Below are 19030 nucleotides of genomic sequence, written 5' to 3' on the forward strand. Positions count from 1 at the left end.
TCTCAGCAAGGTCAGTGAAGTCAGTAGAATTTTTTTCTTTCTATTAACCAAGTTGATTTTAAAGTAAACTATTGCTATACCTTATATAAAAAAAAAAGAAAGTGTAAATACCTGAGTTCAAATTCCATAAGACAGTGAGTTTTGCAACTCATTGAAGGAACAATCAAATGAATGCCAGAGGTCAAATTCCAAGTCTCTGACTGAGATAAGTTTTTGAATTTTCTCTAAAATCCAGCTGAGAACTGGCTTGCCATATATATACCAACTTACTTTTTCACCCTTATTATGTGCTTTTATAATATAATCTCTCTCCTTTATATTTCCTTGGAATTTTGAATTGGTTTATAGGAGTATCTGAGAGTAGGAAAAAAATGATTCCCAGATTTATTCAATTCAATACCTTGGAAACCTTATGATGTGAAATTAACAGATTAGGCTCTATTAATAGAACAAAAATGAATGTACATATGATGATGAGTTTGAAAAAATATTTCACACTATAACTCTATATTTTAGTCAATAATAAAGATAAGATGCAAAATATTTCGCAAGAATCTACAGATTTAACATATAAAATGCCTGTCAAAATTAAAGCTTTAAACTTGAGGGCTGTGGACAAAGAATGCCACCTGCCATTTAAGTAAACAAAAGATGTTGCAGTCATCAAGCCATCAGCCATTGCAGCCCCCCCCCCATTGGATAAAGATGCATGTCAATGGAATAGGCTAAATAAGCCCAGATTCTTGCATCTTCCCACATATAGAAAAGCACTAAAATCAGTAACTTGAGATGTCTGCTGTTGCAACTAGCAGTCGTTTTTTGATTACTGAACAAAAAACTACATGTCTTTCTTTCTATTTTTCAGCAAAAAAATACTGGCTCCTCCCTTACCTATTTGGACAGTTCCTTAGAGCTATCTGAGAGCCTGCATCCTGACTTTATAGTCCTTAGTAAGGCCATCAAATAAAGCATAAATCTCAACTTTTAGGTTGTGGCTTTTTTTTTTTTCAGTCAACAGTGTTTTTCTATCTGGTTATTCTGAGAAAAAATAGCCAACATACTTAGCTAATGCCTAAAATTATTCCAAGATTGATTACTAAAATCATGAGACTAGAGAAAGATGCTTAGAATTGTCATGAGACTAGAATTGAAAGATGCTAGAGATTAAGACACAATTTGATTTTTAAAAATAGCTGACCAAGGGCTCTGTTTAAAACTAGGAAAGTTAGGACAAATATGCATTTTGTAGCAAGTAAACCTGCATGTTGGACTGTCAACTAAACAGATGCAGTAACAGTGAGGGCAGTGTTATTATGCAAGATACAAGGAAGTATGTATACTCTAGTATTGAGTCCAAGATCACTCTGTATTTGCAGTCAAACAGGTGTTGATTCTGCAAAGTAAAATGTGATATAGACACTATATATATATATAACTGAGCAGGAGACTCTGGGGATCCCTCCCCCATGTCCTCTGCCTGCCTCTGATTTGTAGAAAAGCTGTAATCTTCCAGGTATCCCCTGAGTCACAGAAGCCTGGCTCAGGAATTAATGATTGAAAGGATGTGAACACACAGTAATCCAATTCAAAGTTGGGCCAGGAGAAGTGGTAAGAATTTAAACAGGAAATCAGCCATACAGCAGTCACAAAATCCTTACCTCTTCCCTGAAGAAGAAAAATGTTGTAATTAACGTAGAAACCAAAGGTGATGTGAACTTCGTTTGGATTTGATCCACACAACTAAGTGAACAAACAGAAACAGAAAACAAAGCATCTTTATGTAAACCAGGGAAATATGAAGACACTCTGAATAGGAGAGTCTATTACAATTTGTTGATAATATTGATTGTTGATAATATCGATATGGCTTGATGGTGGTGGGTAAAAGACAATTTTCTTTTCGGTTTGATGCACTTACTGATAAACTTGTGAGTGAAATAAAATGAATGCTATAAGGTAAAATGATACTCAAAAATAAAAGAGCAGAGCTTGATAGAGAACAATAATTTTAGTAAATTAATCATTATGGAATCTAGACAATGGGTACCTGTCTGGTCATTATATCTGGTCTCCTGCTGTGAATGTTTAAAAATGACATTTGAAAATGGCTTAAAAATTTGGATGACTGAATAATTTTCTAGCAAATGTACCTGCTAGTTGAGACTGAGATAACATCACTGCTCACGGCTGGTGCCCTGTGAACAGGCACACTGTCCTCTTCCCTCCATCTGCACTGATTCGTCTCTAGGGCTGAGTGTCTGCAAACCCAAGGATTGCAGAAGTGTCTGGTTCCTAACACAGCAGGTAAATTTGGCCAGTTTAAGAAAACTCTCTCATCTTAACCATATTCTTCGATCTACATTAATCAAGAATGAAACAACTATTTAGACTTATTTGACTCCTGTGCTTAGTTCTCAATTTGTTCTGAACTCATATTGAGGAATGTGTGATTAAATAATACCAATCAACAGCCTTGTTATCCTTTAGAAAACTAATATGGATACGATGTACATGTTCGACCAAGCTGTGAGCACAGAGGATAAGGCAGGCTTGTGTGAAAAATAATTTTGTCCCTTTGGTTAAAGAAGTCAGAGGATTTCCCATTGTGGCTCAGTGGGTTAAGAATCCAACAAGTATCCATGAGAATATGTGCTCAATCCCTGGCCTCACTCAGTGGGTTAAAGGATCCAGTGTTGCCATGATATGTAGTGCAGATCTCAGATGCGGCCTGCATCTGGTGTTGCTGTGGCTGTGGTGTTGGCCAGAAGCTGCCATTCTGATTTGCACACTAGCCTGGAAACTTCCATATGTTGCCCTAAGGGGGAAAAAAAGTCAGAGAAGCTAAGTATTTTAGAAATCTGAAATTAAACTACAGCCATAAGCACAAGTTAGGATACCTGCCCACATGTTTCTTTCTGGTTGAAATCTGGAATGCCACCGAATATTTTTCGTCAGATGGGGACTGAACTTGGAAAGCCGCTCTCAAGCACTCTTAAGATTTTGAGAAATTCCTGGAGGGCTTTCTAGTGTCTTGATGGACTCACAGTAGACATCTGTGTCATAGGAGAACAGACGATAAGCACCCAAAAAAGTGCCTGAAGGCAGACTTTTCTCAGTGAGGTTGAAGGTCCAAATTACAAGGCCATTTTTACTTTTTTTCCTTTTTTCTTGCTTTTACTTTATTTTTCACTTTCACTGGCTCTTTAATTCTGAGTATTGGTAATCTCATTTTTTTATTATAATCACAGTTTTATGGTATATTATTCAAGTATAATACCATTTATTATTACCATAGTATTAATAATATATGTGTATAAAGGCATTACATTTTAATTTTATCTTTGTAGTTGGTTTATGATATGCAGCTTGCTTAATTTTAGGACTAGATGGGTTTTTTGTTTTTGTTTTTTCAGGCCACACCTGTGGCAATTGGAAGTTCCCAGGCTAGGGGTCAAATCAGAGTGGCAGCTGCTGGCCCATGCCACAGTCACAGAAATGCAGGACTTGAGCTGCATCTGCAACCTAAGCTACAGCTTGCCGCTAAACCTACTGAGCGAGGCCAGGATTAGAACCTACATCCTCGTGGATACTGGTCGGATTCTCAACCCGATGAGCCACAACAGGAACTGTGGTACAAGGAGGTATTTCTTGGGCTGTTCCTGGAAATCCTCTTGATGTCTCTGGAGAAGCACATACATTTAGTTGAACAGACTTTTCCTTTCAAAATCAATAAAATAAATATTGGATCCTACTTGTTAGCAATAGTTCATTTTTTTAAACTTTTATTTCTCTACACTTTTTTTAATGGACTTTTATGACTATAAATCACTTTTAGGGTAATTTTCAGGTTAATTGCGATTATGACTTTTTCATAACTTTTGGCTTTTAATCTGTTTCAATTTAAATTTAAGGAAATTTAAAAATAAACATTTTAACAGGACAGATACTGTTACCATGCCTTCCTTTCTTTTTTTGTTCACAGATTAATGCCATGTGTTAACTTTTTTATTTTTTATCTTCACATAAAAATTCTCATTTGCATTATCAGAAGCATCAAACATCATATTTTTGTATGATTGGGTCACTTTGCTATACAGCAAAAAGTGACAGAACATTGTGAATCAGCTGTACTTTAATACAAAAAATTTAAAATTATCAAACTTCATGTCAAAAGATTATCTATTATATAACTAATATTTGTCTGAATGTCAAGCATAAAACATCCTAGAACTTGGCATATAAGATAGACTTCTCTAAGCTATTTACTATATTAAAGTAGAATAAGGATAAGTAAGCAACCATGAAATTAAGTGATATGAGAGCAGCAGATAAGTAATAACACAAATGTGGATGAGTAGGATTAATCCAGGCTTTCTGGTAGTGTTGGTAGAAGAGGACTAAGACAAGAAGAGCAAGAGAGTCCCTGTGGGAATGTCATTTAAACTGGAGCACCCTGAGATTGCGTAGTTGAAATAAATGGAAAATTCCTGCCTACCAGAGCCATGGTATGATCAGGAGCCTCAAGTAAGAGAGCAATGACAAAGGAAGTTTAAATATGCTGGCCTATAGAAGTTCAAGTTGGTGAAGAATTTAACAACTAATTAAGTGTCAATTTTTCTTTGAGCACTATCACTGGGTGAAAATTTGAAATGACTATAGTTTTCATTTTCAAGAAGGAAATCATTTCATATTTGCAAATGATAAAACCAACAAGGAATTAATTTCCAAAAGGTACAAAGAGCCTATATAGCTTAAAAAAAAAAAAAAAAGAAAGAAAAAAAATTGAAAAAGAGGCAGACGATCTAAATAGACTTTTCTCCAAAGAAGACCTACAGATGATCAACAGGCACATGAAAAGATACTTAATATCTTTAATTACTAGAGAAACACAAATCACACTGGTCAAAATGGCCATCATCAAAAAAGTCTACAAAAAATAAATGTTACAGAGGGTATGGAGAAAAGGGAACCCTCCTACACACTTGGTGGGAATGCAAATTGGTGAGGCACTGTGGAAAACAGTATAGAAATTCCTTAAAAAACTAAGGATAGAGCTACCATATGATCCAGCAATCCCACTTCTGGCCATATATATCAAAAATAGGAAAACTCTGATTCAAAAAGATATATGCAACCCAATATTCATTGCAGCACTATTCACAATAGCCAAGACATAGAAACAACCTAGATGTCCATTGACAGATGTATGGATAAAGAAGGTGTGGTACATATATGCAATGGAATATTATTTATCCATATAAAAGGATGAAAATATGCCATTTGCAGCAACAATGATGGACCTAGAGATTAGTGTACTAAGTGAAAAAAATCAGACAAATCACTTATATGTGGAATCTAAAAAAAATGATACAAATGAACTCATTTACAAAACAGAAATAGATTCACACACATAGAAAACAAACTTATGGTTACCAAAGTGGGAAAGGAGGGAGGGACAAATTAGTAATTTGGGATTAACAGATACACACTACTACATATAAAATAGATTAAAAAAATAAGTACTACTGTATAGCACAGGGAACTATATTCAGTATGTTGTGTTAACCTATAGTGGAAAAGAACTTGAAAAAGAATAGATATATCTGTATACATTATAACTGAATGACATATACGTGCGGGGAGCTGAGAAAATGCAGGGACTCAAAGCAAGGACCTTGCCTGATGGCAAAAAAAACCTGAAGGCAGGTTCCTAACCAAAGAAGGGAGCTTACCTGAACTGCACAAGCTGAAGGTGGGCTTCTGGTCAGGATAAAAGCTCACCTGAACGGTGCATGCCAAAATGGGCCTCTGGTCAGGATGAAAGCCTGCCTGCATGGTACAAGCCGAGGGCAGGCCTCAGGTTACAAGCTCTCATATTGATGTTGATGGGGAAGAATTGGGGCTTTCCTGGGAAAACAATTTCCATGTTTGCACTGGAGAACATGGACTGTTTCTCCGGTGACCTAGTCTTTCCTGTTGTTGTATTTGTTATTCAGTTTTCCTCAGTCTTTCCTGATTATTTACTTATTATTCTTATTTTCCATTCCTTTTTCCCTGTGGTGATTTGTGATTTAACAAAGTTACAACAATAATAATAAGAATTTCATCCTGAAGGACTTTCCCCTATTTAAATCCAACTTAGTTAAAACATAGTGTTTATTTACTAACTAGTTATATAGTAAACTTTAGAGTTAGGATTTTAATGAGGTTCATAGAAGTTAGACATATATTATCCAAGAAACCTAGCTGTGAGTTTTGTCCTTGATTTTAAAAGTTTTTAAGTGATAGCTAGCTTAGTTAAGTTGGTTTATATTTACTTACACTGTCTCCCTGCCATAACGCTTTAAAGATAAGCACCAGTCTAAAAACAAGATTTGTGAATGCCAAATTCTTGTGTCTGTGACCTCTTCAACTTCTGGAGACTGGCTGGCCATGGGATGATTTGTACTGAGTCTCCTCCTTTCCACATGATGTATTGTACCTAATTGCCCCTAAATTGTACCCACTTAGTTAAGATAAAGATCTTAAAACATGATGTATAGCTGCTATACCATGTAATAGTTAACCAGTGTCCTTTTAACACTGTGATGTAATCTGTAGTGAAAAACTGTCTATATAATCAACCACCTATGCCAATAAAATTGGAGCAGTCCAGCGCCCTGAAAGAAGGGACAAAGAGGTTGTCTCCGTATGTACATTTTCGCTGACACCGTCCATCTCCAATCGGGAAAAAGTGTACACTTCCCGGCTGCTGGAGCTGGCCTCTGGCATACATGTACACCTGAAACATCATAAACTAAATACCCTTCAATCTTTTAAAAAAGCGAATCACGTCATTGCTATTAGTATTTATATTGTAATATTTTTTCTTCATCCTGTATATTTGACTTGCTGATTATTTATTTTAATACATATCCTGTTAACAATTTTTGAATAACTTTTTTATTGAATTGGATCCATTCAATAAATATGTAACTTGTGATTCTAAAGTTTCCTCAGTAGTAAATGCTGTTTTGAAATCCTAAATCTTTATACTTATTCCTAATTTTAAATTATGTTTTGGGATTTTGATAACTATTTTCCTTGTCACACTTAGTTTCTTTTTAATATTAAAAGTACTCTTTCTTCTTAATATTATTTCTCTCTGTAAGGAAAGATAATTCACTAAATTTTTTGTTGTTTTTGTTTTTTGGTTTTTGTTTTGGAAAAATGGTGTGCAATCATTTCAGCACTGATGAGGAAACGTTGAGAGTGGGGTCATCCTTAGATTTCCTGAAACAACTGTTTTCTCTTTTGTATAAAGGGTATAATTCTGAAAGAGTTTGGTTTATAAGAAGAGAACAGGAGTGACCTGATCAAAATCAATATAGAACGGAAGACTAAATCTAGTTCAGAGAGAGACAAGATAGGAGAGACACACAAGAAAACTTCTTAGGGATCCTGACTTCAACATTCCCCTAGTTCTTTGAGAGTGATATAATTCTTTGGACTGAGTCGTTAAAGGCTTGCTTCACTTGTTTGTTCCTCAGAGTATAAATAAATGGGTTTAACATGGGGGAAATGGAAGTAGTGAGTATCGTCACTCCCTTATTAATGGTCATTTCATCTTTTGCTGAAGGTTTGATGTAGACAAAGATGCAGCTGCCATAGGTGATGGAAACCACAATAATGTGGGAAGAACAGGTAGAAAAGGCTTTTGTCCTTTGCTGGGCAGAGGGGAATCCTAGAATTGTTCTGATGATATACACATAGGACAAAACCACACATACGAGAGTCAGGATAAAGATCAGCACAGAGCCAGCAAGAGTCATCTGTTCAATGAACCTTGTCTCTGAGCAGGCGATCTTCAGGAGTGGATTAACATCACAGACAAAGTGGTCAATGACATTAGAGTCACAGAATTCCAGGGCCAGTCCGAAGTTAAACGGTGGGGAGATGATCAACAAGGTGGCCATCCAACAGCAGAAGACAATCCTTCGGCAGATCCTCTGGTTCATGATGGTCACGTAATGCAGGGGTTTGCAGATGGCCACGTAGCGATCAAAAGACATGGCGGCCAAGAGAAAAAATTCTGTTACTCCAAACACGTATGTAAAAAATAGTTGGCATGCACACGCGTTATAGGTAATGGCCCTGTCACCTGTTGATATACTGTACAAGAATCTAGGAATGCAGGCAGAAGTGAAGGAGATTTCTAAGAAGGAAAAATTTTGGAGAAAAAAGTACATGGCAGTTTTGAGATGAGAATCCACTAATACGAGGAGGAGGATGATCAGGTTGCCAGTTAGACTCAACATGTAGGTGAGAAGGAGAAATAGAAAAATCAAAATCTGCATGTGTGGGTCATCTGTCAATCCTAGGAGAATGAAACGGGTTAGTGACGTGTGGTTTCTCATTCCTGGGTCCCGAGTTCTGCCCAATCTGCATATAAAACTGAAGAAGGTAAGATCTGAGAAGAGGGTGAGAAAAATGTTTAGAATGACTTTTGTTTAGGAAAGCCATGCAATGTATTTTACATGCATTTTGTTTATTTGATATTTTTTGTAATCAAAGTAATTGATGCTGTCAGTTAGCTCTGTTGATTTATCATTTGATAAGTTAGAAACATGGTTTTCAAACATTTTTGACCACAACATACAATATGATAGACATTTTATATGACAGTCCAGTGTACATGCACACACACACACACAAATATATTCTTACATGTGTCTGAAACCAAAATTTCAAGAAAATTAGACACTCTGCTCTGTGAGGTTTTCTATATAATCCATAAAAATATTGAGTCACTATGTCCTACACCCAAAATTAACATAATATTGTAAGTCAACTATATTTCAATTTAAAATTAATAAATATAAATATCATTAAAATTATTTTTCAGTCTAATAAACAGTCATAACCTGTATTTGAAAATATATTTAATTTTGAGGGTCTTTAAATGATACATTCCAATTAAAGTACAATTTTCCCTGAAAATTTTTTAAATGAATGTTGCTCTTTTAATTTATACTTTGGAATAGATTTTTTTTTCATATCATACTTGTCACCCAGGAGCAGTGAAATCACAAACTTTAGGGTATCTTTTTTCAAAGAATATTTCCCTTATCACTAACTCAAATTTTACCCAGTTTTAATTATCTACTTTAACTTAAATCTCTGATACCTCTTCATTTTGCCAAATCCCTGACTCTATTTCCAGGGATTGTTGCTGGCTTCTTTTTTCCTGGATAAATTGAAAACACATAAGGGTTTCCATATTCATTTGCCAAAGCAATTGAAGACTCTATTCCACTGCCATGATCAAACCTATATTTAATCTACAAAGGATAATTCCTGTATTAAGAAATTCCTTTCCTAAATATTTCCCATGACTTCCTCAAATTCTTTATGTCTTTGTCTGATTGTCACTGATTGTCCACCTTGGTGCACAACACAGGGAGTATTTTGACTCATACCAAATTCACCAAATTAAAAGATGTTCAATGCGAAGCTCAAGGATACTATTCTTAATGTTTTTAACTCAATCTGATATTTGCCTGAAACACTCAAGACCCCTTGTTATCAAGTCTCTGATGTTATAATTAGCTCTACAAGTATAAACGACAATATTCAATCTCACTTCTATCCTTAAATTTTAATAATTGTCTTTAATTCCAGACTTCCAACCTATTCCTCAACTGCTTATGGTATGTTTTCTGAACTCACCACTCCACTGAAACCACACTTGGCAAGTTTAAGTGTTTAACTGTTCCTTTCTTTAGGTTTCAAGGAAGTAGAGTCATTTTATTTACACCTGTTGTTGCATTTGGTGCTGTCAATCACTCCTCCTACTTACATTGTGCTAGATACTTTGTTTGCACCATATCCACACTCCTGGTCCTTGTTTTGCCCATCTGGTTTCCCATGGAAAATTATCTCTTCCCCTATTCATCTTTATCCATATGTTTTTCCTGGAAATTAATTAAATCCCATGACTTCCATTTATCATTTAAAATTTGATAATTTTAAAATAATGAATCTTTTATTTTTATTGCCAAATGGGCAGCACATGGAAGATCCTGGGGGAGGGATTAAACCTGTACCTCCATGGCAACCTGAACCTCTGCATTCAGGTTCTTAACCCACTTCACCACACTGGAAACTCCTAACCATTGCATCTTTGATGTGATCTCTTTATTTATTTATTTATTTTGTCTTTTTAGGGCTGCACCCGCAGCATATGGAGGTTCCCAGGCCTAGGGATCAAATCGGAGCTGCAGCTGCTGGCCTACGCCACAGTCACAGCAACGTGGCATCCGAACCACGTCTGTGACCTACACCACAGCTCATGGCAATGCTAGATCCTTAACCCACTGAGTGAGGCCAGGGGACCAAACCCGCAACCTCATGATTCCTAGTTGGATTCATTTCCCCTGCGCCACAATGGGAACTCCCTGATGTGATCTCTGATGTTAAACATCTTCACCTGCTGATTTCACCGTCTCTCTAAGTGAACATGTTCGCAGTGGAATGCCTCATCAACTGCTCCTCCTGCCATAACTCCTGCCATACTCCTTGCTCACTACACTAAAACCAAAGTCAACACTGATTGCCCTACATTAATAACTGAGAACAAGCTATCATTCTCTCAGTGTAACTGTATCTTGAAGCTCTAGTGACACTGCAGGTACTTTTACTTAATTTTGTTGTTTCCCTGACTCAAACATGGGGAAGTCTGGTGGGTTGGTTGGCTGGTTGGTCTGTCGATTCTGAAGTTACAGAGAGTAGCTCTAAAAGCACACCATAGGGAAAGTCAGGTATTGTAGTCACTTTACATGGACTACCTGTCTGGAAAGTATTGTCATCTAACCATTTGTATCTCACTCCCCCTGCTCGTTCTGACCCATACCCAGCATCCAGGGACTTGTTCCTCTCTTTTCTTTTGAGACTCTTCAGAGGAGTCTCCAAATCTCCCAAACCACATTAAGACCTTTCTACATGTTTTGTCACACCCAATGCTCAAGAGAGGATGTAAAAAAATTAGTGGAAATAGGATATTAATCTCATTTAATATAATAACCATGAACTGAAGAAGTCTGAGATATAGAATTAATTCTGTATTATCACCTTACCCTCAGATCTAATAAGTGGTTAAACAATTTATATTGTTTAATACACAGACTCAATTTTAAAACTCTGACACCTCTTACCTTTGCCATATCCCTGCCTATAATTCCACGGATTCTTGTTGGCTTTTATATTTGGTGGAGGAAATGTTCTAAGAGGCCCTTAAATCACAATACAGCCTAGCTACTCAGCACATATATACATCTGCATTGGGGCCAAAAAGTGTTAAATGACTTATCACGGTGTTTCTCAGAGAAATAACTTTCCTTTTATGGCTTGTATTCATGTTCCCTCAATATGCCTGTCAGAAACATATTAACACCAGAAATTAAGGACTCTTGAATTCTGGATTTGGACCAACAACTGCTCTGTGGTGTGTGTTCAAACAGCACCAACTCAATACACTAACATCTGCTCAAATGACTTCACTCATCAATTTTTGTTCAAGGTCATCAATAAAGTTTTTTAAAAAAACAATTTCTTTTAGAAATTCCAATTAATCTACTGTGTGAGGGTGTTAGTTGATTGCTTTGAAATCTTCCTCTCCTGCAGGAGTAGGGGATACTCATATGCCCATTTCCCATAATGAATCTCCCAGAGTTACGGGCTCCATTAAAGAGATGGAGGATTGCCTTGTTTTAAAACATCTTTTAGGATGAGCTGGATGCTCTCCCAAGTATGTACACATCATGTATAACAATAAACTGAACAAATATTAACAATAGATTAAATAATGACAGTAATAAAACAGAATAATGGACTCAAATATAGAAGAAGATTGCAAATACTGCTCACCTACCTCTCTTTGCTTCAGTCTTGAGACTTCCAGTTTTACACAGCTCTGAAAACTTCAGGCCCTGTTCCTATTCCCAAATATCTTGAAAATCAACTGACACAATTGTTTGACTGCTATCTTCTACACCTCTTGCCTTTTAGGGTACTGAACATTTCAAAAGGGCAAGGATCTTAATCACTTCAGCAGATAATTTCCAATTCAAGGCTGCTTCTAGAAGTCCTTCACTGCACCTGTTTTTAGACTGCCTGCTATTTATTAATGCATACACCCAGCCCTACCAGTCTCTGAATCAATTCAACATTATGAATTGTTGTTTCTTACAATCAAAATTCAATTAACTATTCACATCTCTCTAATTTTGGTAATAAATATCAAACTGTTTTTAAGAAATAATAATATTCAGAGTTCCTGCTGAGGCACAGTGGATTAAGAATCTGAATGCAGCAGCTGGAGTCGCTACAGAGGCGTGTGTTCAATCCAAAGATCCATGCAGTGGGTTAAAGATCTTGCATTGCCATAGCTACAGCAGAGGTAGCAGCCATGGCTTGGATTTAGTCCCTGGCCTGGGAACTTCCATATGCCACAGGTACAGCCATTAAGAAAAAAAGAAGAAGAAGAAAAGAAAAAGAAAAGAAAGATAATTTTCTAAGTCTCTCAAAGACAACAGACATAATGGGTTCAATTGGTTATTTATTCCTGTGGTTTAGAAGGATGAAGAATATGTTTGCGTAGGCTTGGATGTGGATTCTAGGGGGTCACACTTACTCATTAACCCATCCTCACCTCACAGGCAACTCTGCGATGCCAATGATATATCAGATTCTTTGGTTTCTACCTTGTGGCCAAGACTCTCCTACCAAAGTATTAGTGTTCCTTTGAAAGATATTTGCTGTTCCAAGGTCTGAAGGAATATCTGTTTGGAGAGATATGATAATGCAAACTTCCTAGACAAAAATGAGAATTTCTGACAGTAAGAAGATTGATGTTTGTTTTATTTGCCAAATTTGAAGCCAAGTGAATAAACATGAATCCTAGGTAAACTAGGTCCTAAGGTCACTTATGAATCTTTTGAGCAATCATTTGGCAAAGGTCCTGAAACATGCAGCCATGGGGACAGTGTCCTCAGAGAGCTGAAGATTCCACAGTGACATTGAACACAGGACTTTCACACAAAATAAAAATAAAATGACAAAGAATAAGTCTACATTCTCTTCCTCTTGTTCAAAAACATCTATAGTGACTGATAGCTGCTAACAGAATAATTACCCCTTCTCCATGTTTACATTAAGTAATTGCTGCTTATTATAAACTAGATACAACATTTTATTTTTTTTGTGGTTACACTCAATATATATTTTTTTGGTTTGTTTATACTTTCTCCTTTTACTTTGTATAACTATGGTAAATTACACATAACATAAAGTTTACCATCTTTATCATTTTAAAAGCACAGTTCAGTAGCAATAAGTTCCTACTATTGTATATTACCCTTCATATTTAACACACACATTTTTCTTGCAATATCTAGTAATTGTTGTTTACTGAGAAGAGTAAAGTACTTTCTACTTATGTTTAAAATTGCTATTTATGGAGTTCCTGTTGTGGCACAGTGGGTTAAGGATCCAGCATTGCTACAGATGTGGCACAGGTCATCACTCTGGTTCATATTTGATCCCTGGCCTGGGAACTTCCATTGGCCCCAAATGTGGCCAAGAGAAAAAAAAATTAATTAATTTAACTGCATTCCTATTTATTATAAAATTAAACTAAAAAACAGAAGAGTTAAACTTAATATAATAACCACCTATAATATCTCAGATTATTCCTTTCCAGAAATTTCCTATGTAAAAATATTCATATTAATTGGTATATTCACAAATGTGAAACTTTCTACACAAGTTGTTTTTCAAACTAATTTATAAATAAAATTTTGAATAAATTAATTTAATCTGAATAATTATAAATTTGTTTCATCATTTGGGGAGTTATATAATATTTCTTTTTGGAGAATTCCATCATAATTTGAAATCAATTCTAACCATTGAAACTTTGTGATGTCTAAAAAATTGTTTCACTAGTACTAAAAAATGACTTCCTCAAACTGATTATATGATTCTACATTTTTTTATTATACATCTGTGCAGTTTCTTCTTAAAATCATTTATCAGTTTGATGCAAAATGCCTTTTTAACAAATATCTTTGTCTATAATCTTCTGGGCAGGGATGACGGAAAAATATTGGAAGAAATTAAAATAAAAATATACGAAAACGGGAGTTCTTGTTGTGGCTCAGTGGGTCAAGAGCCTGACTGGGATCCATGAGGATGTGGGTTCAATCCCTGCCTCACTCAGTGAATTAAGGATCCGGTGTTATTGCAAGCTGTGGTGTAGGTGGCAGGCATGGCTTGAATTTGGCATGGAAGCTGTAGTTCTGAGTCAATCCCAGGCCTGAGAACTTCCATACGCCATGCCTGAGGCACTAAAAATAAACAAATAAATGAATAAAATATCCAGTTACATTTCAGAAAAAAATTCATATTTTCTGATTGATTCAAATATTTTTCAATCTATTCTTCATAACTTACGCTTTTAAAATGAAGTTATGGTTATCTGCTTTTAAACTATTTTTGTTGAATACCAAAGTTAAATATTCCAATATTGACTTTGAGAGTTGTCTTCCTATATTGCTCATTATGTTTGACATCTTCTGAAGAGGATTTACCTGTGTTTTTGTATTATGTGTGGTTATGCTCAAGATATATTTGTTTTTGTTTGCACTTTCTCATTTTTTTATAATTTTGGTAAATTACACATAATGTAAAATTGACCATCTCGACTACTTTTAAGAGTACAGTTCAGTAGTATTAAGTACATTTGTTTTGTCATGGATTGCCCTTAATACTTTAACACACATATTTAATTTTGATTTTTCTTGCAATATCTAGGAAGAATCAATATCTAGGCCCTCATTCCTAGTAATTAAAATCATTTAGACCACTTTTTTTTTCTTCTTCCACTTGTTCTGTATAGGAGACTACTGACTCATGTCTTATATTGAGATTGTAATTTTTTTATCACCAATGTTATTTTAGTTTTAAGAATAAGTGTTATTCAAACCTATAACTACCCTACTCCTATTACCCTAAAGATATTTTCCTCTCTTGGATGAATGCATTTTTTCTTTCTTGGTGGAGTATACCATTACATAATTCTATTGATTATATTACAAGTAAAATATTTTGATTGCTTTCATTTCTTAAATTGCATTAATTTGGTCTCAAACAAAAATTGTTCCTTTCTCATATGTATAATTTTTTATTAGAAATCATTTTCCTGGTGCAATTTCATCTTCTTTTACTAGGACTTCCAATGATGAACCTATTTCATATATTGATCCATTAATACAATGCAATACAGTACACTGACAGATAATTATTCCTAAGAGGTGCTTAGGATTTTTTTAATTTTATAATTTTATTTTTTAAAGTATTATTGAAGTATGGTTAATTTACAAGGTTGAAATAATTTCTGCAATACATCAATGTGATTCAATTATACACGTACCCACAGCCATTCTCTTTCAGTTTCTTTCTCACATAGATTATAGATTATCATAGAAAGTTGGGTAGAGTTCTCCGTGAAGTGTTTAGGTTTTTCTTTATTTATATGTATTCTTAATTTACCATTAGGTAATCATTTCCTTTTTTTTTTTTTTTTGATTCTCACTTGGTAATTAAAATGTTATTGACCAATAAGGAAATTTTTTTCCTCTATAATTACATCCATTTTTTATCCAGCTATTTTTTTTCTAGAGGGAATACTGCATTGGTATTAGATTTTATGGATTCATCTTCAATAGCTTCATTTTTATTATTTGTTAAGTATATCTACTCTCTCATTATATTCAGAAGTTACTTGCTACAGGCAATTGGATCACGAGGTGGAGTAGGAGGACACAGAATTCATCTCCCTCGTGAATACACAAAAGATACATCTATATGTGGAACAAGCCTCACTGAAAACTAACTGGACACTGGCAGAAAGACTCCTGCACAAACAACTTTGTAAGAAAGAACCACCCAGAATTGAGGAGGAAGGAAAGAAAAGCAATCATCAGGTTGGGACCTGTGCCCCTGGGAGGGCTCAGAGAGGGCGGAGATCCTCCCTGGGAGTGAGCAGTGTGAGCCACATACTGGGTGCCCCAGCCCTGGGGTCTGACAGGGAAGACAAGCCCTTGGCATATAGGAGGGCCCATGGGACAAATAGGAGGCTTCAGGAAGTTTAGACTCTGATTGTGAGGAGTGCACAACCCTTGGTAGCTTCAAGGTAGGTGGGAAGGGTAGATTGAGAACACACTGAAGATGGCAGGTGCCCTATCCTGAGCCCAGCAAACACTCCAGCCTCCTTGCTTCACAATGCAGCTCCATGGTGGAGCAAGGGCTGCCACAACCAAGCAGCGAGCCCCGCTGGAGACACAGAGGTAGCCCAGGCCCAAAGCAGCATCTGAGCAGGGAAGGGGCAGTTATCTCTGATGGTGGCCAGACCACCACAGCCCACAGCTGGACATGGACCTATAATTACTTCCAACTACAAAATATTAAAAGAAATTAAATGAATGCAGATGCCGTGTTAATGGATTGGAAGACTCCATACTCTAAAATGTAAATTGTTTTCAAATCAGTCCTTTGATGAAAAACAAACTCCATCAAACACCTAGCAAATTATTTTTGTGTAAATTGACAATCTGATTCTAAATTTTACATGGAAATCAGAGGCCCAAGAATAATAATAACTCCCCTGATAAAGAAGAAAACTATACTGACAATAGCATAGAAAAATAGATGTGCTCTTGCCTCCGTTTCACCAAGCCTGTCCTTCTCTGAATCCCTAACACCCTTGGCCTCCCCTTTCCTGCCTCAGTCTGTATATCTCTATGCCCAGAAAGAGCTCCAATATTGCTGCTTTTAAAGGCCCATACTTCTCTCTCAATAGCTGACCCACATTTATAAAAGATCTGTAGCTATTTCCACAGTAGGTATGATGGCTGTGATGCTATCAGGACCTATGAATTTTTACTGTTTACCATGGAGGGGGAGGAGGCTCCAGGGTAGCAAAGGGAATTCCATGTACATGTGGATTCTATGATTCCAGCTTGGACATCTGAGTTCTCAGCTACTGAGCTTCATAAAAAGCTGGCCCCGCTGAGCACAGTGGAAAGGTGGGTGCAATCTCTGGATTTATGATCAAACAGTGTATACTGAATACAAGACTCCCAGACCATGCACTCTTGATAGGCAGAATGACACATGTGGGTTTAACACAGTCCCAGCATGGTTCAAATAAGAAATTACAGTGATTAATGAATAGGTAAATACTGATTAGTTCTACCTTAAAATAAGGCCAATGATGAACTGTATTACATGATCAATAGAATGATATAATTGTTAACTCTCCTAAACATTGAAATAAGATGGCTTACAAACTAATAAGCAGGAATTCCCATTGTGGTTCAGCAGAAATGAACCTGACTAGTATCCATGATGAGGCGGGTTTGATCCTTGGCCCTGCTCAGTGGGTTGGCGATCTAGCATTGCGTGACCTGTGGTTTAGGTCACAGACAGCTCTGATCTGGCGTTGTTATGGCTGTGGGGTGAGCCAGCAGTAGCTCTGATTCAATCCCTAGCCCAGGAATGTCCATATGCCATACCTGTAGCCCTAAACAAAACAAAACAAAACAAAACAAAACAACTATTGAGCAGAAGGAGTACCTGTTGTGACTCAGTGGGTTAATCAGACTAGTATCCATGAGGATGTGGGTTTGATCCCTAGCTTAGCTCAGTGGGTTAAGGATCTGGTTTTGCTCTGGCTGTGGCATAGGCTGGCAGCTACAGCTACAGCTCCAATTCAACTGCAAGCCTGGGGAATTCCATAGGCCATGGAGGCAGCCCCCCCCCCCATAAAAAAAAAAAAGAAGCAGATAACTGGAGGAATAACTTGAATAGCTCACATGAGGGTGTCTTGTAACAAAATTGATCAGCTGACCCCCAACGTTTAGACCATGTAAAAAGAAAAGGATGAGAATCTGATTGTCATTTTATCATCTGGCTTTTTTTCCCCTGCAAATGACGCTATTATGATTTTATCTCTCATCTCTGTGGACACTGCTATACGGGTGTTGATTAATGTGTTTTTTTTCCACCAAAGTTAATTTTACTATAGATTCATTAGTGGTTTGAATAGGGACATCAAGGACATTTTTGTTCCCTTAATTAATCCCTATGCACTTACACATATAAAACCAAGAAAACACATGCCATTTCTAGCAAGGAAAATGTATACAGTAATCAATTCCTTTGCAGAAAAAGCTCAGCCCATCATCAATTCACAGCCAGGGAGAGTTGCTAGCATTTATTTACCATTGTTTTCCATTCTTTCAGTCACAGTATTTAGGGAAGTATTTATAATCGTCACATGAGAGATAGGCACTCTCATCAGATTCCATTTGTGATGTTGTGATGTTTGGTAGCTCACTGCATATTACCTTGCATTTGCAGTCACTCTTACATAGATGCAGGGCTCAAAAGTAGGGTAAAGTTAACTCAAAATTATAGTCACTAGCAACCAGTATTTCTCAGACTCACAAAGGAACTTTGGGTTAAATTTCCTGAAAAGTCATGGGGAACCACCAGAAAGTAAGTATGAAATGTTTGTCATTTATGTGCCTAAAAGTTCGAAAACTGGAACCATAGAAATTGTGCAAAAGCAGCCCTTAGGGAAAGGCAGTGAGTGTAAAACTTTCTGCTGGAATCTGAGTCCAAGAAGTACCTTCATGTTCAGAGAAGGTTTGAAAAGTAATCTTTGAGCTGCCACTTTGTTCTATGTAACATGGGAATCAATCTGAACATGACTCTTGGGTTGTGATCTTGGAAGAGATTAGACTTAAGGATAAGACCAGCTATGTACACAGCAGTGTTGGCACTGCCATGGCATAATGAGAGGGGCCAAAAATGAATCTCAAAAAGGTATTCCTCATGTTTTCATGGTCTCTTAGAACATGAGGGTTAGAAATAGCTTCAAAGGGGCAACCACTGCTTTCCATCACTCTGCTAAATGGTTATTTAACTT

The 19030-nt window shown here is 36.4% G+C and overlaps 2 protein-coding genes across 2 annotated transcripts in view; one reads left to right on the forward strand and one right to left on the reverse strand.

Annotated features, from left to right (window-relative positions):
• LOC146403237 (olfactory receptor 6C3-like) overlaps positions 1 to 19030 on the forward strand; it is a 555083-nt gene that overhangs the window by 491082 nt on the left and 44971 nt on the right. The window lies entirely within an intron of this gene.
• On the reverse strand, positions 7458 to 8494 carry LOC146403251 (olfactory receptor 6C2-like). Its single transcript, XM_084955895.1, has one exon. It carries the CDS (start codon positions 8394 to 8396, stop codon positions 7458 to 7460), a length of 939 nt encoding a protein of 312 aa, XP_084812021.1. The 5' UTR covers positions 8397 to 8494.

The sequence above is a fragment of the Sus scrofa genome, chromosome 5, assembly GCF_054392235.1.
Source record: "Sus scrofa isolate SSC_HxYL_T2T_F1_AM1 chromosome 5, Sscrofa_HxYL_maternal_Yorkshire_Landrace_v2.0, whole genome shotgun sequence".
NCBI lineage: Eukaryota > Metazoa > Chordata > Mammalia > Artiodactyla > Suidae > Sus > Sus scrofa.

Coding starts and splice junctions, on each gene's coding strand:
- LOC146403251 (XM_084955895.1), bottom strand. CDS start 8,396: ATGAGAAACCACACGTCACTAACCCGTTTCATTCTCCTAGGATTGACA.